This window comes from Leucoraja erinacea, chromosome 5, assembly GCF_028641065.1.
Source record: "Leucoraja erinacea ecotype New England chromosome 5, Leri_hhj_1, whole genome shotgun sequence".
In the NCBI taxonomy this organism is placed as follows: domain Eukaryota; kingdom Metazoa; phylum Chordata; class Chondrichthyes; order Rajiformes; family Rajidae; genus Leucoraja; species Leucoraja erinaceus.
In genome coordinates, this window is record NC_073381.1 from 24,541,413 (window position 1) to 24,567,700 (window position 26,288).

General features: G+C 40.2%; 1 protein-coding gene across 7 annotated transcripts in view; it reads right to left on the bottom strand.

Moving 5' to 3' along the window:
- Positions 1 to 4,993: 4,993 nt before the first annotated feature.
- Positions 4,994 to 26,288, bottom strand: part of LOC129697048 (myelin transcription factor 1-like protein) — a 415,381-nt gene continuing 394,086 nt past the window's right edge. For 5 of the 7 annotated variants that reach the window (XM_055635254.1, XM_055635252.1, XM_055635250.1 and 2 more), the window contains 3 exons: positions 26,235 to 26,273; positions 24,493 to 24,636; positions 4,994 to 7,380 (listed from right to left, as the gene is read on the bottom strand). In XM_055635254.1, the coding sequence (XP_055491229.1) occupies positions 7,240 to 7,380; positions 24,493 to 24,636; positions 26,235 to 26,273 (324 nt within the window). In that variant the 3' untranslated portion in view covers positions 4,994 to 7,239. The remainder of the gene's footprint in view (positions 7,381 to 24,492; positions 24,637 to 26,234; positions 26,274 to 26,288) is intronic. The other 2 variants (XM_055635249.1, XM_055635253.1) reach the window with 1 other exon arrangement.

Consider the following 26,288-nt stretch of genomic DNA (forward strand, 5'->3'; position numbering starts at 1 on the left):
TTGTGTGTAGATTGATGATAAAAAAAAAGAATTTAATCAATTTTAAAATGGCTGTAACGTAACAAAAACGTGGAAAAAGTGAAGGGGTCTGAAGACATTTTGAATGCACTGTACTTTGGAAAGTATTTCATTGTTATAAACAATCCAAGGTAATCCCAAGGCTGTGAGAGACTTCCAAAAATGCAGGTCATTGTTTTGTTTAAGCACCAGATTTTATTAAACGTCGTCAATGTGACTTGCTGCTCTACGTTTTACTTTAGATTGAAAGTGCCCTCTGCACTAACGGTTACTTTTTGCTGAGAAAATACACAGGATACTACGTGCAGGTATAAACACAAGATCATTTTGTGAAGGGCTGTTGATCATTTTGTGAAGGGCTGATGAAAACATTGATATCCCCCCCCCTCGCACCCCTCCCTCCAGTTCCCAGAAATTCTGTCCACAATCCCTGTGCTGTTATGGTTGGATGCCGAGGGCTGATCTAGTTAGACCTTTGCACACTGAAGTTGCACAGAAAGGTCTCGGTGCCGATCAAGGCCCTCATGCTACGGTGCTGAAGCTTCACTCTCAGAATGCCCCTGGTAAACATAGAAACATAGAAATTAGGTGCAGGAGTAGGCCATTCGGCCCTTCGAGCCTGCACCGCCACTCAATATGATCATGGCTGATCATCCAACTCAGTATCCCGTACCTGCCTTCTCTCCATACCCCCTGATCCCCTTAGCCACAAGGGCCACATCTAACTCCCTCTTAAATATAGCCAATGAACTGGCCTCAACTACCCTCTGTGGCAGAGAGTTCCAGAGATTCACCACTCTCTGTGTGAAAAAAGTTTTTCTCATCTCGGTTTTAAAGGATTTCCCCCTTATCCTTAAGCTGTGACCCCTTGTCCTGGACTTCCCCAACATCGGGAATAATTTTCCTGCATCTAGCCTGTCCAACCCCTTAAGAATTTTGTAAGTTTCTATAAGATCCCCTTTGACAAGGTGCAAAGCTGGGAATGGTGTTTTACAATCTATGAAAACTGTTGGCAATTTTATGGGTTTTAACTGTCTCAAACATTCAAAGACATTTAAAAACTTTTAGTTTTATTGGGCCACTACTGTTATACTTGCCCAATTTATGATCATTCTTCTTGGGACGATATATTCTTGCTTGGTTGAATCACATCCACAATTGCTGCCATTTGCAATGGATTTGACAAAACAACTGTTTAACACTCAGAGCACTCACTTAACCCTTTCTAATATCACCCATTTCCATCTTATCAAAACTTTCCAACTGTCTTATTTTTTATTTTTCTTGTTTGGCAACTCTCAATTTTCACTTCTGTGCAGCTCTAATTTTTTTGACTACGCATGATGGCTGCATCATCAACTCCCTAAATCCTCTCAGAAATTCACTTCCCAAACCTTTCAACACTTCTTTCTTCTTTACAACAGTATTTAAAGCCCAAAACCTGTTTCTTTGACCAAGTGTTTGTTGTTCTGTGTCAAATTTAATTTGCTCACACTGCGAGTTATGTTTCATTGTGTGAAAGGAACTATATAACTAGAAGTTGTCATTGATGCTGACCATAATAATGCTGTGCAAGCAGTAGATTTGCCTGTCTGCAGATCAAAGTTGTGGCTATGGGACTCAGCTGGGGCCTAGCCATGCCTGTCCTTTTGTTGGGTTCTTGTTCCAAGCATATTCCAGTACACATCATCAGCTCTCCCCCTAAGTCTTTCACTACCAAGTCAATGACTGTGTTGGTGCTGCTTACTACGCTCCTGTAGATTTGGTCATTTTCACCACCTTTGCCACCCTGGCCTCAAATTCACCTGGCCTATTTCTGACACTTCTCTTCCTTTTCTGGATCTGTCACAATCTCAGGAGTTAGCCATTGATATATTTATAAATCCACCAACAGATACTCCACCAACCCTGTTTCCTGTAAGGATGTCATCCTTTTCCCAATTTCTCCACCGTATCTAATCTCGATACGAGTCCCTCTGCTCCAAACCTCCTGAAAGCTATTCTTCCTAAAGCATAGCTTCCCCTCTGTCATAGTTGATGGAGAACTCAAACCCATTTCTTCAATTTCCCAAACATCTGCACCCCCCCCCCTGCCCCGACCTCCCTTGAAATTACAATTACAGTGTTGTAGAGCATTTGGTGTTCATGGTGTGGTCTCCTCCACATTGGAGATTATTTGATCATCAATGAAGCTCACATCGGTAAGTTGATCGGATGGGTGACTCTTCACACCAATATTCAGGTGTTTTGTCAAACTAAAAAATAAATATTAGAACAAAAGGTAATTGCCTCTCACGTGCCCATTTGACAGATGCAAGGTTATTGTTAATTACTTTCAGCAGTACAGGGTTGTAGGTTAATTGGCTTGGTATAAATGTAAATTGTCCCTAGTGTGCATTGGATAGTGTACGTGTGTGGGGATCGCTGGTCGGTGCGGATTCGGTGGGCCAAAGGGCCTGTTTCCACGCTGTATCTCTGAACTAAAGCTAAACTAAAGCAAGGCAAACATTATTGATTGAGGTAATTGGTGGAATTACAACATATGCAAATATTTGCTTGCAATCAGCATAAATAATATGTGCAATTGTGCAACAAATTTAACTAATTATTCTAAATAGATCTAATTTTTATCAACCTCTGTTCAATTAATGGTTCTTCGTGCAACTTTCCATAACTTATTATCTTGCAATGGAATCCCAATAACTTGAGATAGAATGTTCCGTTATTAAGCTAACATAATTGTAGGCTCCAATCACACCTTCAGCTGGGGAATTCTGCCCCAGATAGGACTTTGAACGCTAAAGTTCCCTGGGTATTTTGAAATGTTCAGACACTAATTTGTTTTCATTTATTTTTTCTTCAGATGTAATTGCTTTAAAATGTAGCTTCTTTCAATCAACCTCCTATTAAATTTATATTTTCCTTCATCTCCAAGGCCTTGCCCTCTTTTAACCTCCGTTTGCTCACTATAAGATTTTAAATTAGACAACCTCTTGCCACGTACCCTTTATCCTTTATCTGTACGATGTGAATGGCTTGATTGCAGTCATGTATAGTCTTTTCTTTGACTGGACAGCATGCAATAAACAACCTTTTCATTGTACCTTAGTACACGTGACAATCAACTAAACTAAACTAAACTAAATTAGATTTACCTCCTCCTGTGGGATGTCACTAAATCCTTGGGCTACACAAAGCATTTTCTATTTTTTAAAAGTTTGCCTTCATGCAAGTGCGCATCTTTTCAATGCAATTTGAACAATTTTTTTCCTTTGCAAAAGCCAAGCTAGTCTTGATATTGCAGTCAACAAAGTCAACATGCTAGGTTACCCACAGCACAAAATGCAACTCTGTCCAGCTCAGTTCAACCTGCTTTTGAAGTAAAGCTGGCCCTTCAATATATATACCACGACTTGGTATAAACATACACCCATGTCTTCAATCATGATGGTCACCCTGTTTAAAAAAAAACCCACAATTGCAATGATAACAAATTAAATAAATAACTTAAAGTGCCTTAGCTTTCCTTTGGACATTGAAAGTGTTTTACATTGTAAACAATATTATAAATGTTTCCAACCATTTCAAATCGAATTTCACTGTACCATAACGTGACAATAAAATACCTTTGAATCTTTGAAAGATTATTTTGTTCATCAGGATCCTACTACAGGTACCAGCTTTTTATTTGATTGCTGTTTGTCGTTCCACTCTCCATTTCTCTCCAACGACTCAGTATTATTTTGTTTCAGCTTTTGAGATTCATTGGTTAAATGGTACAGTGCCCTCCATAATGTCTGGGACAAACCCAACATTTATTTATTTGGCTCTCTACTCCATAATTTGAGCAATTACAAAAAGCTGTGAAGCCATGCAAACCAAACATTATGGTGCCCTGAAATGGGACGACTATATATAAACACAGCTGTAATTTCTACATGGTGAAACCAAAATGTATAAAAATACCCTTTAATAAAATCTGACAATGTGCACTTTAACCACATGTGATTTTTTTCTATTAGAAATCTCAAATTGTGGAGTAGAGAGGCAAATAAATAAATGATGGGTCTTTGTCCCAAACATTATGGAGGGCACTGTATGTCTGTGGCGTACTATGACTGAACCTTTGCTGAAAGAGCAGATTTCTTGTCTATTAACATACAATTTTTCTTTAAATCTTTCATACAACAATGCTGCCAAAATCTTTGCATAAAAGTAAAACTCTGTTCAGCCAGGATATTTTATCTTCGTGGCGAGTGTACTTTGATGAACACGAATGTAAAATAAAATATACACAGCAATGAAAGAAATATAACTAAATATGCTGCAATGATAGCAAACATTTAGGATACGTTTCATTTATCACAGTAATAGGCTTATAACTAGCCTGAAATGTAACTCTCTTTTAGATTATTTGTGATAGTTGCTGCACTGTCCATAACTTCATCTTTAAGATATTATTTTATAATATGTACTTGACCTCCTGATACTATGCTTTTCTTTAAAAATAAAACTTTACTATCATGTACTGTGGCATTTTCTCCCTTTTTAGTTGAAGGGAAGGTTCACACATAAATGTGGGACTTACTTTACTTTCCATCACACAGCCAGACCATCAGAGATATTCAGGGCATTGTGGCCACAACTGCATCAGCAGGAGAGCAGCTTCACATTTGGAGATGTATTTAATCTAATTGTACTTTCCACTGCGAAGGAAGCCCTCAGATTAAATCTGATTTTTTAAATATATACAGATTTCTTAGAATTCAAAAATTTGACTACGACCTCTGCCTAATTTCTGCATTCTTCTGTTTTATTCCTGGAGCTTTTTAAGAGGTAACTTCAGGGGACTAACTCCCTGGAAGGCTAGTAAAACCCTCGACTGCACAATTGCATGCATAAATGAGGTCCATGCCTGATAAGGCTTGGCATGCAAAAGTATGACAATAAGAGGGCAGAGTTCGTGAAATACTTATTATATTAGCTGAATATTTATTTGCCACAGCTGCCAGTACATACAATAAAGTTAAAATGTTAACACTGATCAGAGAACCACTGTGGTACAAATGTGGCAACACGATTTTATTTATAGTAAGATGTGTCAACATCCAGCATGACAAAATTGTACAAAGTTCACAATTTAAAAATGAATCATCACAGCAACTTGTGATTTCACACATTTATAGCAAAATTAAAATGTCAACAAATCCATGCTGTGTTGTACAAAAATAAATCAAACTTCAGTTCCACAGAGAGCACAATAAATAGTTTATACAAAATCCTGTCTTAATAAATGAATATCACTTAAATTAACTTAGAAATGAATATGAACAATAAGTTATTATAAATAAACTCTGACGAATCTGCAATAATCCTTATGAAATGTTAGCATTCTAATATGTGACACGTCTGTGTTCACTATGTTGGAGTCACGGGTACGTTTTGATTCGATATTATGTACCAACATTAGATGAGCAGCAGATTTGTGCTTAAAATCCCTTTTCCATTTACATAGGTGAGAACAGTAATAATCCAAAAGTCAAACTAGCTCTTACTCTATTAAAAGCATTACTATATTGGCATAGAAGCTGCAGACACAATGCAGTGGAAAAAAAGGCATATGCAGTCAATGAAGAACAAAGCCCTAAAAGAGGCTAGGGCAAGTATATATGTTTATATATATGGCATAAGGTGAAAGACAAGCACCTTGCTTTAGCTCTCAAAAAGGCAATTCTGAACATGGCAGCTACAACTAATAGCACAACAGAAAGTGGGCACCATGCAGGCTCAAAGCCACATGGACCCAGAGTAATTACAGAATCTTTTCCCAGCTAGTTGAGAATTTGTCCATTGGGAAAACTTTGTAAGTTTTGCACAACGACTATGAATAAAGTGCTGCTGGGATTATGTTTCACATTGAATATTGTATCACATTTCCTGTCATGACCTTATTGTGCCCAATAGCTTCCACTACGGCTATCACCACAACAGTGGCCACAAGGGCTTCTGTGTTTCATTTGTTCAGACTCATGCGACTTTTGTCATATGACTGATAATATCAGCAATTGCACACCTTATTACTCTGTAGATATAGGACAAGGTAAGTGCAAAATAGATCTGGCAGGTTTCGAGGGACAGCGACCCTGTAATGTCCAGTCAGATGAAATTATTAATAAGGTATAAAACCCATACTTCCTTCTACAGAGACCCATAGTACAGATAGATACGCATGTACTGTAACTACAAGACAAATTAACTTCACAGAAAGTGTGCTGTGGCATTCAGCGGTCGTCCTATGTTCATTGAAGTGCATTGCTCTAAGCATCATAGCCGGGAAGGCCGATTTAGTCACAACACCAATCAGTGCAGGGTGTAAGTATTCTTTCTGTCAAGTTACCTTGTCTCGGAGTTTAGCCCTGGGCCCTCACTGGGCTACTTTGTCTTTACCACAAATCCCACTGCTCTTTTATTTGAATAGAAGTAATTTGAACAGGTTAGTGAGGACACAGGGCTATTTGGCAAACCTAAACTAAAACAACCTTAAAGCTACTCATTATTTCATTCACTGTTCTAAAATCCCAAAGCAATAATTTCATTTGAATGTCCCCACCTAATTGTAATCCATTTAAAACTAAAGCACATAATATTTTTAAAGCGTTGTTCAAAACTAGAGCATTTTCGCTACCAATCCTTGTCTATTAAACAATATGCACATAAATTATTTTATTTTTTTAATTCTGTAAAACACAGTCTCCCATATGAGACAGAAAATCAGGGTATCCAAGTGATAGCGATACATAGATCATAGCTCACATGCTCCCAAGCTTTCTGTTATCTGTCAAATTCAATTTGTAATACTAAATTCTTCCCCTTTTGTAAAGCATTTGAAAGAATTCACATCCTATTCAATTTTTGTTCCGTCAACCATTCAAGTGTATACACTCAAAAAAAGTGCATACATTGGCAGCTATAAACATTACATGGCATATTACACTATGTCATCTCATATGAAAACGTACAAAATGTGAATGTTTTTAAAAACTATATATTAAATGCAATTACTATTTTCAAAGCAGGACATAAAATTATTATGAAGTCTCCTACGCATAACACCTTTGTAACAGAAATAAAGTTTCCTTATTCAACACTGTCTGGTAAATTAGAGCAGCAAAAACGTGAGGCATCCAAGCAAGATCTTTCTTAAAAACCAGAAAATGGTCCTTAGACCTGTATTCCTTTCACAGCTTGCTTTATGTTTTCCAGCAGGGCCTTGTTTTCTGGGCTCTGATAGCGATCTTGATTTGTATACATGTCTGTTAAAGTCGTCACGTAGGCGTCAAAATTCTGTTCATTTATTGGATCCTACAAGAAAAAAGTTGGTTGAAAAGCACCTTGTTAAAAATCTGTTATATAATAAATACAAGTTGTTAGTCCTCGATTCTTACATTCTTACATTGCAACAATATGCATATATGCACATGCAACAACATGCATTTATCGAACTACTTTACTCTGATAAACATTTACAATAGAAACTCTAGCAGTGAGAGTTAGATATAGTTCTGAGGGCTAACGGAATTAAGGGATATGGGGAGAAAGCAGGAACAGGGCACTGATTCTGTATGATCAGCCATGACCATATTGAATGGTGGTGCTTGCTTGAAGGGCTAAATGGCCTACTCCTTCACCTATTTTATATGTTTCTGTGTTAGTGCTGTCTTTTGGAGAGAATAACTATTTCAGTCCAATGTCAATATTTTACACTTTCAATTGCTTTAGTAGATAGCAACAATATATCAAAGTAATATATTAGTCTGAATGAGTCTGTGGTAGGGTCATGATGCAAAATGTTGTCTATCCAATCCCTCCACAGATGCTGCCTGACTTGTGAGCTCCTCCAGCGCGTTATGTTTTTGCTATTACAAAGTAATATTAGTTTCCATCTGCTCAGCGTTAATCTTACAGTAAATGAAAAAAGAAATTGCGGGAAACTTTCAGTGTCCATACTAGTGGAAAGAGAATGAATGTTTTGAAAGAGTTAAATGAAGTAGTAAGTTACAAGATGGATTCCGCTGTAGATTTAGAAGTTACAAAATGGATGCTTAACCTTTCCTCTAAACACTAGCAAGATTTCAGTACAATAACACCAGATGACCATATAATATAAACACTAGCGAGGTATCAGCACAGGAACACTAAATGGTTTGCCTTTCTTCTATTACACTAGCACAAGAACACTAGTTTTGCCCTTCTGATATAAACATTCAGAAAGATGTACAGACATTGAATCAACAAGGTCAAAAAACAAGACCGCTTTAATCTGCAATAAAAATAAGAAATAGCTTTGTAAGTAAAACCATACATGGACATAACCTTTCTTCCATTGGATGAAACTGTCAATCTTTGATATTACCCTATATGGACAAGGCAAGAGGCTTTGTAAGATAAAGAATTGTTGAATTGCTGATTATTGGGGTATAAGTACATGTGATTGAACATTACATCTTTGTGTGGAACACGAGCAACTCTGTATTCTGTGTTTATGTACTAGAGTTGGCTCCCACACCCGCCTGTCCATGATAAAGACTTTATTGCATTTTTACTAACTTTATTGTGTTGTTATCTGTTTGAAGCAAATCGGACTTTAACAGTTTTTAGGTTGAAGAATTTTCATCCGAACTGGCAAATTAGTTTTCACTAATTGCCAGTGCTAACGAAGGTGTTCAAACTGTAATATTGACTCTTCCTCCTTTTGCAGATGCTGCATGATCTGCAGAGTATTTCTACTTATTTTTTCTGCTTTTATTTCAGATTTCCAGTATCAGCAGCTTTTTATGATTTTCATAAGTCTGCCAGAACATCTGTGAGTAATGCACTGGTGGATTATATGCTCAATCCAGGATGTGGCAAACAGCAGCGTGATAGTTAGATAGGTAGTATGGGAGGTATTTGCAGTAATAGAATAGCAAAATCCTCTAACAATCAAGAACCAATAAATATTCCTTGCAGACCAAAGAAACCTCAGATGCTGGAAGCCTGAATTAAGACAAATTGCTGGAGGATGATAGAAACATAGAAACATAGAAAATAGGTGCAGGAATAGGCCATTCGGCCCTTCGAGCCTGCACTGCCATTCAATATGATCATGGCTGATCATCCAACTCAGTGTCTTGTACCTGCCTTCTCTCCATGCCCCCTGATCCCTTAAGCCACAAGGGCCACATCTGACTCCTTCTTAAATATAGCCAATGAACTGGCCTCAAATACCTTCTGTGGCAGAGAGTTCCAGAGATTCACCACTCTCTGTGTGAAAAATGTTTTTCTCATCTCGGTCCTAAAAGATTTCCCCCTTATCCTTAAACTGTGACCCCTTGTTCTGGACTTCCCCAACATCGGGAACAATCTTCCTGCATCTAGCCTGTCCAACCCCTTAAGAATTTTCAGATGATGCAGCATCTGAGGAGATAAATAGATAGATGATGTATCAGGGCAGGATGCTTTTTCAGACTGATGGAGTAGGGGAGATCGCTGGTGGAAAGAAGTGAGGAAAAGGGATGGGGAAAGAGCTGGCAAGTGAAAGACCAAGATTCAAGAAACTGCAGATGCTGGAATCTTGAACAACACACAAAGTGCTGGAGGAAAGTGGTCAGGCAGCATCTGTGAAGGGAATTAACAGCCGATGTATTGGGTCAGACTGATTGGAGTAGGGAGGATGAAAACTGGAAAATAGGGTGGGGGTGGGGGCGACAAATCCTGGCAAGTGATAAGTGGATAGGTGAGGAGGGTTTGATTGGCAAATGGATGACATCTCTAATCTTTTTAACACTGCACCCATCTGTCAATCACCCTCTCTTGCATTCAGCTCTCACTTGCCAGACTTTATCCCACCCCCCAGTGAGGTGGGAGAGAGAAGGTTGGCGATATTAAGCCTAGAAATGGCAAGTGGAGAAGACAAAGAAGTGCGATGGCAGAATCTGATAAGAGAGGAAAGTGGGGAGTGAAATGAAGAAGCAGAGGGAGGGATGGTGGGTAGAAGAATCAGAGAGAGGGCAGAAAAATGGGGGACCTGGAGTAGGGAGTGCCAGGTGATGAGTGAATGGAGGGGAAAGAATATGGCTAATGGGGCGGGGTATAAGAAATGGAGGGGTTCACCTGAAATTGGAAATTGAATGTCCATGCTGTTGAGTTGTTGGTTACCAAATGTTTTATGAGGTACCAGTTTGCATCTGACCTCACTCTGGTCGCAGAGAAGGCTGAGGCTTGATATGGAAACGGGAAGGGGAATTGAAGTGTCTTCCATCCTGAGTTCCAACTGGCTCTAGTGGACAGAGCGCATGTGTTGGGAAAGACTGTCTGGATCCCTGAATAGGGGTGAGGAAGGAGATGTAGGAACAAGTGTTACACCACCTGTTGTTGCAGGGGAAAGTACCTGAGCAGAGTTGTGCAAACCGAGGGGTCATGGACAAAGTGGTCTCTGCAGAAAGCAGGAAGTGGTGGGGTAGGGAAGATGTGACTGGTGATGGGATTGCGTCGAAGCCAGCAGAAAGTTTGGAGGTTGATGTGCAGATGATGGTGGGGTGAAAGGCAAGGACCAGCAGAACTGCAGGAAATGGAGGCGACACAGGTGAGGGCTCCATCCACAACTGTGGGAATACTTCATGCAAGGAATGACTAATCAGATAATTTGTTATTCGTTGCACCATAACTCATCATCTTGATCAATGTTGTATTTGCTGAGATGAGTGACAGCATCATAAAAAGTAATTGTTTTTTTTCTCTGAGTTGTGGCAAGTCTATTGTACCTCAAAATTATCTGCATACTTTGACCTCAAATACCTTACAGTACCAAAACGACATTGAAATTTTCCACAGCGATCCTCAGTGAATGGTTGCATGAATATCAAATAATTGAAACAAGCAGGCAAACTAATTCCATTTTAGAACCAAACCACCAATGAATGAGAGGCTCCTGTCACATTGGTCTGAGTTAGATTAGGATAGAAGTTCCAACAAAAATATAGGTAATCTGTTATTCCATTGTATCCACTTCATGTGCTGTAAAATGTAACAAATAATATGTCTGTTGTTGAGAACAAAACAAGGTTCCATCTTGTGTTCCTCAGCGATGTAAAACAGCAAGATTTAAGCTAACATTATGTTAAACCACATTAAAATGTCTGATAATAGGAGTATATCAAGTGGTCTGATTGAATTTAGCACGAGATTGGCTGTGGGAAATTTGAAATGTGGCTTTCATTAAAAATATTTAAGAAATGTAGTTATTTCTTTTTTCACGCTGTTGATGACTTGGAGTTAGATTAATTCAATGAGTTTGGACGTAATGATTCAGATACTAATTTGCTAGAGTGCACATTACAGATTTAAATTTAAACATTAACATAAAGATGGTTTGGGGAACCTGGACTTTTAATGTGCAGCATAAGTGCACCCAGTTCAAATGGTTACCTGATTTTTGAAACAATTAAACGAGTGGAGACATGAAGCCATGACTTTCGTCAGAAGAAGAATCCACAGAATGCTAAGAGATCATGAAGGTTAATGGCAATGTAAAAAGTTGAAAAATATAAAGGTGAGTATATTTCAGATTTAGGTAACCTGCAGATTTTTCAAAGCTCTGTTGAGACTTGAGCATCATTTGTATTCTACAAACATAAAACCTTTAGAGGGAGATAAATCGATTAACTCCGACATGGAGCTGGCCAATTTCTGTCAGTTAAATGGGTGCTGAGATGTTTCCAGAAAATATTCTATATAGACTGGGATTGGGCACTACTTTTTATTCAAGAGGAGTGCAAGGTGGCAGCAGGGCAGCTGCCAAAGTGTCAATGCGAATAGAATTGCAAAGGTTCTTTCTGCCCAGTTACTGCTTGGTGATCACAGCCAATATTAATCCTCATTTGTGTTGATGTTAATTCCAATAATACCCCCTTTAGATTTCAATCTCAAGTTGGCTGGCAACTTTACAAATTTGTGCCTTCTTGGGGACCTTGCACTCAATACAAGTCCATATTGACTGATCAATTGGGATTTTTTTCCTTGAGTTGCGAACCAATTTAATAAACACAAACGGTGGAACAGTCTCTCTGCTGAGAGCACAGATTCATCAGATGATCATGATGAAAAGACACATGCTATGCGCATCTGGGATCACAGTATCTATTGCAGGCAGGGTAACCTCAGTACAAACACAGAACCAATGTCATGCTCTAAGAAATTGAACAGAACTTTAAAAAAAACAATTAGCCAAATGCATTGGAAGGTAGACCAACATTTTTCTTATTTTGGGGAATTTAATCATTTGAATATTTGCCATTTGGTTGCACTTTCAAATGTTCATTCTTATCAAGTATGAAAATAAAATGGAATTTTACTTTTAAAGCATTTTAATTAGAATATGCTTTTGTAACTGTATTGTCTTCTTGAAGGAGATTTGTGCCTTTCTTCATGCACTGTAAACCAACACCAAACATCGGTGAAGTAAAGGCACTTGCATCACAAAAAATACAGAAGTAACTAAGAAATATCACTAGCCATAGAGAGAAGGTATGACCAATGACACAATAGAATTGCAAGCAATCAAATAATTGTTAATAAAGTTTAGTGGTTGAAAAAGTTGAGAAATAGAACACTTTGGCAGATAAGGCAAGACAAGGCAAGGCAAGGCAACTTTATTTATATAGCACATTTCATACACGAGACAGACTCAAAGTGCTTCACATAAAAACATGTCATACAATAAAACAAAATAATAAATTGAAATAAAATGAAATAACATAGAAGAATTAAAAGAAAATAAAGCAAAATTAAAAATGCATTATAAAAAGTGCAAAAGTTAAAAGTGTAATGTAGTTAAGATTTAGCTGAAAGCTAAAGTAAACATAAAAGTTTTCAACCTTGTTTTAAAAGTGGTCAAAGTTGAGGCAAGTCTTAAATCTTCAGGAAGTTTATTCCAGCTATTTGTTGCATAGTAACTAAATCCTGCTTTCCCATGTTTTGTATTTACTCTGGGAATCACTAACAGATTGGTCTCTGAAGATCTTAGCGGTCTAGAAGGCTTACATAGTGGAAGCATGTCAGTGATATACTTTGGCCCTAAACCATGTAGTGATTTATAGGTGAGCAGCAGGATTTTTAAATCAATTCTCTGACATACAGGGAGCCAATGTAAGGATTTAAGAATTGGTGTTTATTCTGGTTTCTGAGTTTCTAAGTTTAGTCTGGTTTCCTACCTGCTTGTATTTTAATTCCTTTGATTCATTTCCAATATGAATCTGTGCAGCTGAGAGGGAGTCAGTGCCTAAAGCTGGTGAGGATTGCTTGATTTAATGTGGAGCAGGGAGCTCGTCAAATCAATGCTGACGTGGCCAGAACCATCAAGGTACCTCTGATGCCACAACAACCCTCCATCAGCCCTCCATTATGTTGAAGTATCACATACATTTTAACTGGAAGCTGAGGAAGGAAATCTCTGGGATTTTCCAATCCAATGAAACTGGTCTGCAGTCGGACTGTGAGGCTTCCATTCATGGGAATGAACTGGAGTTCAGAATTAATATAATCATCTCAATAGACAATAGACAATAGGTGCAGGAGTAGGCCATTCGGCCCTTCGAGCCAGCACCACCATTCACTGTGATCATGGCTGATCATCCACATTCAGTATCCCATTCCTGCCTTCTCACCATATACCCTGACTTTGTTATCTTCAAGAGCTCTATCTAACTCTCCCTTGAAAGCATCCAGAGAATTGACCTCCACTGCCTTCTGAGGCAGAGAATTCCACAGGTTCACAACTCTCTGGGTGAAATAGATTTTCCTCATCTCCGTTCTAAAAGGCCTACCGCTTATTCGTAAACTGGCCCCTGGTTCTGGACTTCCCCAACATCGGGATCATGTTTCCTGTCTCTAGTGTGTCCAATCCTTTAATAATGGTCCTGAACTTAAAGAAAGGTGACTTTGAGGGTATGAGGCATGAACTGGCCAAGATAGACTGGCAAATGACTCTTAAAGGGTTTGCGGTGGATATGCAATGGAAGGCATTTAAAAACTGCATGGATGAACTACAACAAGTGTTCATCCCAGTTTGGCAAAAGAATAAATCAGGGAAAGGTAGTGCATCCGTGGATAACAAGGGAAATCAGGGATAGTATCAAAACAAAAGATGAAGCGTACAAATTAGCCAGAACAAGCAGCCTACCAGGGGACTGGGAGAAATTCAGAGTCCAGCAGAGGAGGACAAAAGTCTTAATTAGGAAAGGGAAAATTGATTATGAAAGAAAGCTGGTGGGGAACATAAAAACTGACTGCAAAAGCTTTTATAGATATGTGAAGAGGAAAAGATTATTTAAAACAAATGTAGGTCCCTTGCAGTCAGAAACAGGCGAATTGATCATGGGGAACAAGGACATGGCAGACCAATTGAATAACTACTTTGGTTCTGTCTTCACTAAGGAAGACATAAACAATCTGCCGGAAATAGCAAGGGACCGGGGGTTTTATGAGATGGAGGAATTGAGTGAAATCCAGGTTAGCCGGGAAGTGGTGTTAGGTAAATTGAATGGCTTAAAGGCCGATAAATCCCCAGGGCCAGATAAGTTGCATCCCAGAGTACTTAAGGAAGTAGCCACAGAAATAGTGGATGCATTAGTGATAATTTTTCAAAACTCTTTAGATTCTGGAGTAGTTCCTGAAGACTGGAACCGTGGTGGCTAATGTAACCCCACTTTTTAAAAAGTGAGGGAGAGAGAAAACGGGGAATTACAGACCAGTTAGTCTAACATCGGTGGTGGGGAAAATTCTGGAGTCAGTTATTAAAGATGGGATAGCAGCATATTTGGAAAGTGGTGAATTCATTGGACAAAGTCAGCATGGATTTATGAAAGGTAAATCATGTCTGACGAATCTTATAGAATTTTTCAAGGATGTAACTAGTAGAGTGGATAAGGGAGAACCAGTGGATGTGTTATATCTGGACTTTCAGAAGGCTTTCGACAAGGTCCCACATAAGAGATAAGTATACAAACTTAAAGCACATGGTATTGGGGGTTCAGTATTGATGTGGATAGGGAACTGGCTGGCAGACAGGAAGCAAAGAGTAGGAGTAAACGGGTCCTTTTCAGAATGGCAGGCAGTGACTAGTGGGGTACCGCAAGGCTCAGTGGTGGGACCCCAGCTATTTACAATATATATTAATGATCTGGATGAGGGAATTGAATGCAACATCTCCAAGTTTGCAGATGACACGAAGCTGGGGGGCAGTGTTAACTGTGAGGATGATGCTAGGTGGCTGCAAGGTGACTTGGATAGGTTGGGTGAGTGGGCAAATGCACGGCAGATGCAGTATAATGTGGATAAATGTGAGGTTATCCACTTTGGTGGCAAAAACAGGAAAATAGACTATTATCTGAATGGTGGCTGATTAGGAAAAGGGGAGATGCAACGAGACCTGGGTGTCATGGTACACCAGTCATTGAAAGTAGGAATGCAGGTGCAGCAGGCAGTGAAGAAAGCAAATGGTATGTTAGCATTCATAGCAAAAGGATTTGAGTATAAGAGCAGGGAGGTTCTACTGCAGTTGTACAGGGTCTTGGTGAGACCACACCTGGAGTATTGCGTACAGTTTTGTTCTCCTAATCTGAGGAAAGACATTCTTGCCATAGAGGGAGTACAGAGAAGGTTCACCAGACTGATTCCTGGGATGGCAGGACTTTCATATGAAGAAAGACTGGATAGACTCGGCTTGTACACGCTGGAATTCAGAAGATTGAGGGGGGATCTTATAGAAACTTACAAAATTCTTAAGGGGTTGGACAGGCTAGATGCAGGAAGATTATTCCCGATGTTGAGGAAGTCCAGAACAAGGGGTCACAGTTTAAGGATAAGGGGGAAATCTTTTAGGACCGAGATGAGAAAATCATTTTTTACACAGAGAGTGGTTAATCTGTGGAATTCTCTGCCACAGAAGGTAGTTGAGGTCAGTTCATTGGCTATATTTAAGAGGGAGTTAGATGTGGCCCTTGTGGCTAAAGGGATCAGGGGATATGGAGAGAAGGCAGGGATGGGATACTGAGTTGGATGATCAGCCATGATCATATCGAATGGCGATGCAGGCTCGATGGGCCGAATGACCTACTCCTGCACCTATTTTCTATGTTTCTATGTTTCTATAATCTTATATGTTTCAATAAGATCTCCTCTGATCCTTCTAAATTCCAGAGTGTACAAGCCAAACCACTGCATTCCATCCACATTTGACCTTCCCGCCATCCCGGGAATTAACCTCGTGAACCTACGATGCACTCCCTCAATAGCAAGAATGTTCTTCCTCAAATTTGGAGACCAAAACTGCACACAATACTCTAGGTGTGGTCTCACTAGGGTCTTGTACAACTGCAGAAGGACCACTTTGCTCCTATACTGAACTCCTCTTGTTATGAAGGCCAACAAGCCATTAGCTTTCTTCACTGCCTGCTGTACCTGCATGCTTACTTTCAGTGAGTGATGAACAAGGAATCCCAGATCTCTTTATACTTCCCTTTTCCCAACTTGACACCATTCAGATAATAATCTGCCTTCCTGTTTTTGCCACCCAAGGCGGATAACCTCACATTTATCCACATTAACCTGCATCTGCCATGCATCCGCCCACTCACCCAACTTTTCCAAGTCACCCTGCATCCTCGTAGCATCCTCCTCACAGTTCACACAGCCACACAGCTTTGTGTCATCTACAAATTTGCTAGTGTTACTTTGAATCCCTTCATCTAAATCATTGATATACAGTCGCTTGCAAAAGTATTCATACCCCTTGAACTTTTCCACATTTTGTCACGTTACAACCACAAACGTAAATGTATTTTATTGGGATTTTATGTGATAGACCAACACAAAGTGGTGCATAATTGTGAAGTGGAAGGGAAATGATACATGGTTTTCAAATTTTTTTTACAAATAAAAAACTGAAAAGTGTGGCGTGCAAAAGTATTCAGCCCCCCTGAGTCAATACTTTGTAGAACCACCTTTCGCTGCAATTACAGCTGCAAGTCTTTTGGGGTATGTCTCTACCAGCTTTGCACATCTAGAGACTGAAATTTTTGCCCATTCCTCTTTGCAAAATAACTCAAGCTCAGTCAGATTGGATGGAGAGCATCTGTGAACAGTAATTTTCAAGTCTTGCCAGAGATTCTCAATTGGATTTAGGTCTGGACTTTGACTGGACAATTCTAGCACATGAATATACTTTGAGCTAAACCATTCCATTGTAGCTCTGGCTATATGTTTAGGGTCGTTGTCCTGCTGGAAGGTGAACCTCCACCCCAGTCTCAAGTCTTTTGCAGACTCTAACAGGTTTTCTTCCAAGATTGCCCTGTATTTGGCTCCATCCATCTTCCCATCAACTCTGACCAGCTTCCCTGTCCCTGCTGAAGAAAAGCATCCCCACAGCATGATGCTGCCACCATCATGTTTCACAGTGGGGATGGTGTGTTCAGGGTGATGTGCAGTGTTAGTTTTCCGCCACACATAGCGTTTTGCATTTATGCCAAAAACTTCAATTTTGGTCTCATCTGACCAGAGCACCTTCCTCCACATGTTTGCTGTGTCCCCCACATGGCTTGTGGCAAACTGCAAACGGGACTTCTTATGGCTTTTTTTCAACAATGGCTTTCTTCTTGCCACTCTTCCATAAAGGCCCGATTTGTGGAGTGCACGACTAATAGTTGTCCTGTGGACAGATTCTCCCACCTGAGCTGTGGATCTCTGCAGCTCCTCTGGAGTTACCATGGGCCTCTTGGCTGCTTCTCTGATCAATGCTCTCCTTGCCCGGCCTGTCAGTTTAGGTGGACGGCCATGTCTTGGTAGGTTTGCAGTTGTGCCATAATCTTTCCATTTTCGGATGATGGATTGAACAGTGCTCCGTGAGATGTTCAAAGCTTGGGATTTTTTTTATAACCTAACCATGCTTTAAAATTCTTCACAACTTTATCCCTGACCTGTATGGTGTGTTCCTTGGGCTTCATGATGCTGTTTGTTCATTAATGTTCTCTAACAAACCTCTGAGGCCTTCACAGAACAGCTGTATTTATACTGAGATTAGATTACACACAAGTGGACTAATTAGGTGACTTCTGAAGGCAATTGGTTGCACTGGATTTTATTTAGGGGTATCATAGTAAAGGGGGCTGAATACTTTTGCATGCCACACTTTTCAGTTTTTTATTTGTAAAAAAATTTGAAAACAATGCATCATTTTCCTTCCACTTCACAATTATGCGCCACTTTGTGTTGGTCTATCACATAAAATCCCAATAAAATACATTTACATTTGTGGTTGTAACGTGACAAAATGTGGAAAAGTTCAAGGGGTATGAATACTTTTGCAAGCCACTGTATATTGTAAATAGCTGCGGTCCCAGCACCGAGCCTTGCGGTACCCCACTTCTCACTGCCTGCCAATTTGGAAAGGGACCCGTTAATCCCTACTCTTTGTTTCCTCTCTGCCGACCAATTTTCTATCCATGTCAGTACTCTACCCCCAATACTATGTGCTCTAATTTTGCCCACTAATCTCCAATGTGGGACCTTATCAAATGCTTTCTGGAAGTCCAGGTACACTACATCCACTGTCTCTCCCTTGCCAATTTTCCTAGTTACATCCTCAAAAAATTCCAGAAGATTAGTCAAGCATGATTTCCCCTTCGTAAATCCATGCTGACTTGGGCCGATCCTGTTACTGCTATACAAATATGCCGCTATTTCATCTTTTATAATCGAATTCCAGTATTTATCCCACCACCGATGTCAGACTAACTGGTCTATAATTCCCTGTTTTCTCTCTCCCGCCTGCTTAAAAAGTGGGATAACATTAGCTACCCTCCAATCCACAGGAACTGATCCTGAATCTATAGAACATTGGAAAATGATCACCAATGCGTCCACAATTTCTAGAGCCATTTCCTTAAGTACCTGGAATGCAGACCATCAAGCCCTGGGGATTTATCAGCCTTCAGTCCCATCAGTCTATCCAACACCACTTCCTGCCTAATGTGAATTTTCTTTAGTTCCTCCGTCTCCCCAGATCCTCTGGCCACTAATACATCAGGGAAATTATTTGTGTCTTGCCTTGAATACACCTCTGCTTCCTGCAAAACACCTTCGATCTGTTTCCTTGCTATGTACTTTCATGCTGACTAGTGACCCGAGACAGGTAGATATTTACTGGTCTCCACCACTTTGTAACCAAGGGTGGGACATTTAAAGAAGGCCTGGGTGTCAAATTGCACTGTACCAAATCTCAGGCAAATTACCTATGTTTCATATTTGCAGTGCCCTAAACCTTCCCGGAGCAAAAAGTAGACCCAAGATCAAATCATAACAAATAAGAAATTAGGCACTGTACTTATTTTAAAGGTTTTGAACAGATTAGTTGGATTGGCAACCAAAGCCAGAGCATGCAAAAGTGACATAACATATTGAACGTAGTTTAAACGTTTCCATGTGACCGCGTGGATTTTTCCCTGGGTACTCCAGTGTCCCCTCACACTGGAAAGACGTCGGTTAATTACTTTTGGAAAATGGTAAATCATCCCTAGTGTGTAGGATAGCGCTAGTGTTTGAGGGTGATTGCTGGTCCATGTGTGAACGTGCCGCCGACGGACGAGAGGCCGGAGCAAAGAAGTCGAAGCCAAAGAATGGAATGGAAACGAGGCCGAAACGACAATAAACCGAAAGAGTCCGAAGACGAAATGCCTACTAACCGAAAGAATAGGACGCCTAAATGCAAACTAACCGAAAGGGTGGGACGCCTAAAACCCAAGGAACCGAAAAGCTGCGTCGCCTAAAATCAAACTTACCGAATGGCTGCTTTGTCGAAACGCCACCTACCCAAAAAGGCGGTGTCGCCTATAGGCCAACGAACCGACTGCCGCTCAACAGAAAAATCCAATAACGGACGTGACGTTGCCGGGGGGGGGACGGGGGGGGGGGGGCGGGATTGGTCCAGAGCCCCACGTCCATCACATCACTGTGAAGGCATGAACATTGTCCCAAACCTCCGCTTCCCCCGACCCGCAGCCCGCGGAGGGTGGCCGTGGGAGAGTGAGGCTGTCGCGAGCGATGCACACCTTCGGCCGCTTTCAACTTGGTGCTTGGGTTCAGATTGCCCAGTCACCTATGGCTTGTGTGGGAAAATGAACCCCATGCTCCCGTCTCCCCCTTCTCTCTCCCCTCCGCCTCCACCCACGTTTCCATTCCGTTCTTTGGCTTCGGCTTCTTGTCTGTCGGCGCCACGTTCGGGTACCCGCTGGTCGGCGTGGACATGGAGGGCCGAAGGGCCTGTTTCCGTGCTCCATCTCTAAAGTCTTAAGTATAAATTCTTAATTAGTAAGGGTGTCAAAATCTGTGGATGAATACTAGTCCCTAACATAAGTTTGAATTAACATAACTGTGTTAAAGAGAAGTGTGTAGGAAGGAACTGCAGATGCTAGTTTAAACTGAAGATAGACACAAAATGCTGGAGTAATGCAACGGGACAGGCAGCATCTCTGGATAGAAGGAATAGGTGATGTTTTGGGACGAGACCCTTCTTCAGAATGAAGAAGTGCTGAAGAAGGGTCTCAACCCAAAACATCACCCATTCCTTCTATCCAGAGATGCTGCCTGTCCCGTTGAGTTACTCGAGCATTTTGTGTCTATCTATGTGTTAAAGAGAAATTGTATTTGACTAACCAGTATGAGTTTTTTGATGAGTGGATTAGTGAAGCAAATGCATTAGATGGCGTTCACATTGATTTTTAAGAATACGTTTGATAAAATTCTACTTTAAGGTTTGATTAGCAAAGTTGAAACACATAGAGTAAAATGACTATGCAAGTAGTTCAGGGAAAGAAAACAAAGAATGGTGCTATTTAGATGTTTTTCAAATATGAAGATAGCATATAGTATTGTTTGTTGAAGGTCAGAGCTGTGAAGATAGCTACTTTTGATATACATTAATAACCTATGTATGGGTGTTAAATTTCCAAACTTGAGATGCCATAACATTTGGACGTATGTAAAATAGTTCCAAGGATAAGACTATGTTAGTACATTGATAGGATGATTGAACATGTTGACATGTGCCAAGTAAAATCCAATGCAAAGCAATCGGTATGGCCCAGTGCGGCAAAACAGTTTTGGGTGAGAAAAGAAGATACAGCTCATGGATGTGGGATTGTGTGTGGAGAAGGAAATGATTCAATTTGGAATGTCATGGGGTTGAGAAATAGAGATGCCATTGTCAATATATAGTCGAGATACGGGAGATCGATCCATTTACTTTGTTCTCGGCAATGACTTTGAGGTTTGGGCTGGCAGGGTAGTAACTTCACTAACAAAGTTGTATGGTTGATGGTGGGGGGCGGGGGGGAGGGGGGAGTGAGATCAATGGTCAGGGGATTGGTTAGGGACGTGACATGGGAGGAGGAGGAGATACAGATTTTGGGTCTTTCTGATGGTTTGTGTTGTAGACATGGTGGGTTAATAGTGTGGCAGGCAAGACATTAGGTATGTATTTTATTTATCTGGAGGTATTCCAGTCTGTGATGATAACATTTTGTTATCCTGGAAGTGCCTAACAACAAGTGCTCCTGTGATACTTCAAAAAAAGCATGGCTGAGAATTGATGTTCAACCATGAACCTCGGATGAGGAAATTACACAGAGGTTATGATGCTGACACAAGGGAAGAAATGTCCCAGTTGATCTTTCAGTACAGGAAATGCTTATTGGAGTCATAAAGCAAGAGGCACAGAAACGGGCCTTTGGCCCATCATGTCCATGCCACCCTTTTATCGATCTAATTACATCTGCCTGCACTGTGGGTATCTTTCTATTTAAGTAGGTTTCTAAATGTCTCTTACAAATAGTGATTGTATCTGAATCCATCTCCACCTTTGGCAGTGACTTCCAGATATAAACCATGTTTTGTATAATAAGCTTGCACCTCAAATCCCCTTTAAAATTCCTTCCTCTCACCTTAAACTGGTGCCCTTTTGTTTTTAATAAGTCCACCATGGGAAAAAGATTCTATCTATTCTGTCTCTAGCACAATTGAATGATGTGTCTTATAATTATATATACCTCTGACAGGTCACTACAGACCTTCCTCTCTCCAGGGAAACCAAACCTAGCCTGTTGAATCTCTCTCCACAACTAAAGCCCTCCATTCCAAGCAACATTCTGGTTACCATCCACTGCATTCTAAACAGCGTAACCGCATAATTCCCACAGTGTGGTGACCTGAACTGTACACAATTCTCCAAGTGCTGTCTAAGCCGAATTTTATAAAGTGGAGAGATAGCATCCCAACTTTTATAATCTACGCCCTCACCTATGAAGACAAGCATATCATTTGCCTTACACAGAAAAGCTGGAGAAACTCAGCGGGTGCAGCAGCATCTATGGAGCGAAGGAAATAGGCAACGTTTCGGGCCAAAACCCTTCTTCAGACTGATCGGGGGTGGGGGTGGGTGGGGACAAGAAAGGGAAAAGGAGGAGTAGCCAGAAGGCTGGAAACAAATATCATTTGCCTTGTTCAGTACTCTATCTACCTGTGTTGCCCTACATTTTATTGTATATGTCCTATTCCAAAATACAGCACCTTTAGGGTGGCATAGCAGTAGAGCTGCCACCTTACAGAGTCAAAGACCCAGGTTTGATGCTGACTACAGGTCCAGTCTCTACAAAGTTTGTACATTTCTCCCCATGAGTGATCTTTGGTTTCCTTCCACACTCCAAAGATGTAGAGGTTTGTAGGTTATTTGGCTTGGTATTAATGTAAAATTGACCCTAGGTCGATTTTCGCCGAACACCTCCGCTTGGTCCGCAATAACCAACCTGACCTCCCGGTGGCTCAGCACTTCAACTCCCCCTCCCACTCCGTATCCCACCTCTCTGTCCTGGATCTCCTCCATGGCCAGAGCAAGCAACACCGGAAATTGGAGGAACAGCACCTCATATTCTGTTTGGGGAGTCTGCATCCTGGGAGCATGAACATTGAATTCTCTCAATTCTGTTAGTCCTTGCGGTCTCCTCCCCTTCCTCAGCCCTCGGGCTGTCTCCTCCCATCCCTCAGCCTTCGGGCTCCTCCTCCTTATTCCTTTCTTCTCCCCGCCCCCATTCCCACCCCCCATCAGTCTGAAGAAGTGTTTCGGCCCAAAACGTCGCCTATTTCCTTCGCTCCATAGATGCTGCTGCACCCGCTGAGTTTCTCCAGCATTCTTGTGTACCTTTGATTTTCCAGCATCTGCAGTTCCTTCTTAAACACAATAAAATTCACCCTAGTGTGCATAGGATAGTGTTAATGTGTGGGGATCGTTTGTTGGTGTTGGCATGATGGACCGAGGGGCCTGTTTTCACACTGTATTTTTAAAGTAAATATTTGGGATTGTTGGGATTAAGTTCCATCTGGCATTGCTTCGTCCAATTTTCCATCTGATCTGTAACCTGCTGTAGTCTTAGACAACCGTCCTTACAATTCATAACATTACCAACTCTATTGCCATTCACAAATTTACTAATCAGACCTCCTATCATATAAAAAATAATTTTAACTGCACAACTGAAAAATATGTAATGTGATTTATAACCGAATATAGACTAACAAATGGAGAAATAGAAAGACCTGGAAGTAAATGTAGGTGACGGAAAAGGTTGGAATTTGGTTAATAAAGCATTTGGGATCTTAGACCATGAATGAAAATACAGAAGAGAAAGGTCGGAGCCACTTGGAAATTCTATGAAACATCAATTAAGTCACAGCATTGTATTTACTTCTGGACATCACCCTCTCGGAAAAAATATGAAGGCTCTGGAATGGATTGAGAAGGAGTTCACTGAATCAGTATCAGTTATTAAGTATCTTAATTCCAATCTTTGGATAGGGTATAGAACATGGAACACTTTTCCACGGAGTAAAGAAGATTGAAAGAAGAATTGACAAAAGTATACAAAATCATGACTGGTTTAGGCTTGGTAAATAAGAAAATTATGGCTCCATTGTAAGAAGAATCACATACTAGTGAAGCTAGAGAAAATGAGCAAACCATCTAGGGAGGATGTGAGAGAAGACTTCATTTTTACACAGTGGGTTTATAATCCGGATTGGGCTAATTGTTATAAAAAATATAGCGGCAGCAAGTTTATTCAAAATGGAACTGGACAAATATTTGAAAGCAAACCATTTTCAATGGCTCAGACTCTGAGCCTCAGAGAAAGAGTGGGTGAATAGGAAACAGGCACAGGCCCACTGGGCTGAACAGCCTCCTTTTCTAGTTTCCTGGTCTTTTGATTCTATGCGTTGCTACAACTGCAGACCACCAATTGTTTTACTGGATGATTCCTTCAAAATATTGCCGTTGCATCATGTCATTGTTTGGGGGAACGTATAATATAGCTATTTTTTTATTTTGGAACTTACCATGTGTGGCAGTTGGATGTTGGCCAAGCTATGGATTAGAGACTGACTTAGATTGGCCAGCTCATGCAGAAGGGACTCATTCTGTTGTTCAATTACTTTATTTTCTTCTTCTATCGTCTTTAGGTTGTTCTCCATTGTTGTTATCTGGAAAGTAAGGCATCCAATATCAATTAGCAATCTTAAAGTTAGTCTTACTTTATGAACTGATCACTTTAAAACATACTTCACCATTCAATACATTTAGAGCATCTTATGTTTACAGCAATTTTTATTTTTAAATATAAGAGTTACAATACCCATTTGTGACCTTAAAGGAAAACATTACCATTCAGTAATTTAAAAGCTAAAGCATCATTCACCACAATACCTCTAGCCTACAATTACTAAAGCAATACCAATTATTAATCTTAAATAAAAAGCATACAATAGTAATTAGTAATCAAAAATATAACACCATTGTTAAACTAAAAACTAAAATATATTAATAATCCAATTAATAACAAAAACAACATAAATTAAAACACCATACTGAAGAACGATGCAAAAATATAGGGAAAAGTTCCAAGCCAATTTAAGAAGCCATTGGCCTTGAAATTCTGCTGTGAAGATTTGGATTTGAGTATCTTCAAAACAATTCCTTTATTTTGAACAATTTCACATCTTTGTTAGAAGTGTGAATAAAGGAATGGCATGTTCATATGAATTAAATGTTAGAATGTTCATCTTTGTACAGAATCATTTCAAGGCCAAGGTGAATTGAATTAGATTATAGGTTAGAGGTTGAATCACAAATTCTTCACATTTGGTTAATTTGGTATGAGTGGCCTGTCATTTAAAAATCGCTCCTGCAAAGCCTGGAAATAAGTGTTGGCAATATTAGGGCCACGTACTTCTCTATGATATCCCTCAGGCCTCGATTTTATCAACTGCATTAGTCTATTTGAAATAAACAGATCAATGCCTTTGTTAAAATACTGCACAAAAGAATATCATGCCTGCATTTTGAATGTTGATCTACTAATATCACCAACAATAATTTCAAAGCTTGTGTCTATGCCAGCTTTGTGAAAATCAGGCCATCAGCTCCCCACCGTACTTCAAAACAAAGTGTGTGTCTCTGGCTGGAGCCCAGTAATTGATTGGGAAGCCAATGAGAGGCATTCAGTTTCAGACAATTTAGTTCCAGAGTCTAATCGATGGAAATTTGGCAGTTTTGAATGACCCATTCATGGTTATCTAATCTGATGATGCATTCATTTGGTCTGGCATTGCTGATGGGCTGATAATGCTGCATCCAGTCCCAGGTTGTACAAAATGAATTATGCACATACTTTCCTATGAGATACAGTAAGGGAGGTCGGGTTGGGAAGGGAGTGGTAGAATTATAATTATTGTTGGTTGGTGGCCAAGGAAACTTCATACTCTTGGAGATTATCTCTATTATACCTGGTAAATTAGAAAATAAACACCTTTCTTTCCTTTTTTGTTAACAGATGTTCTTAATATTGTTAATAATATGCACTTGGTACTAGTTTAATAATTCACCACATTGCTGAGTGATTGTATGTGGGTTCACATTCTGGTGTTCTCAGCCAGGCAACTGTGAAAACTGCAGAGCAAAGGCTGGCAGATTCTTCCCCACCGGCTCAGACCTAAAACGCCATCATGCAAGTCAACCTGGGACACTCCGGAAGAGCTCTGAGTAGCCTGCTACAAAGTGGCAAAGACAGCAGATCACCTACCCCCCTCTCAGCCAGGGATTGATGCATGGTGTGGGGGACCTAAAGGAGGGAAAA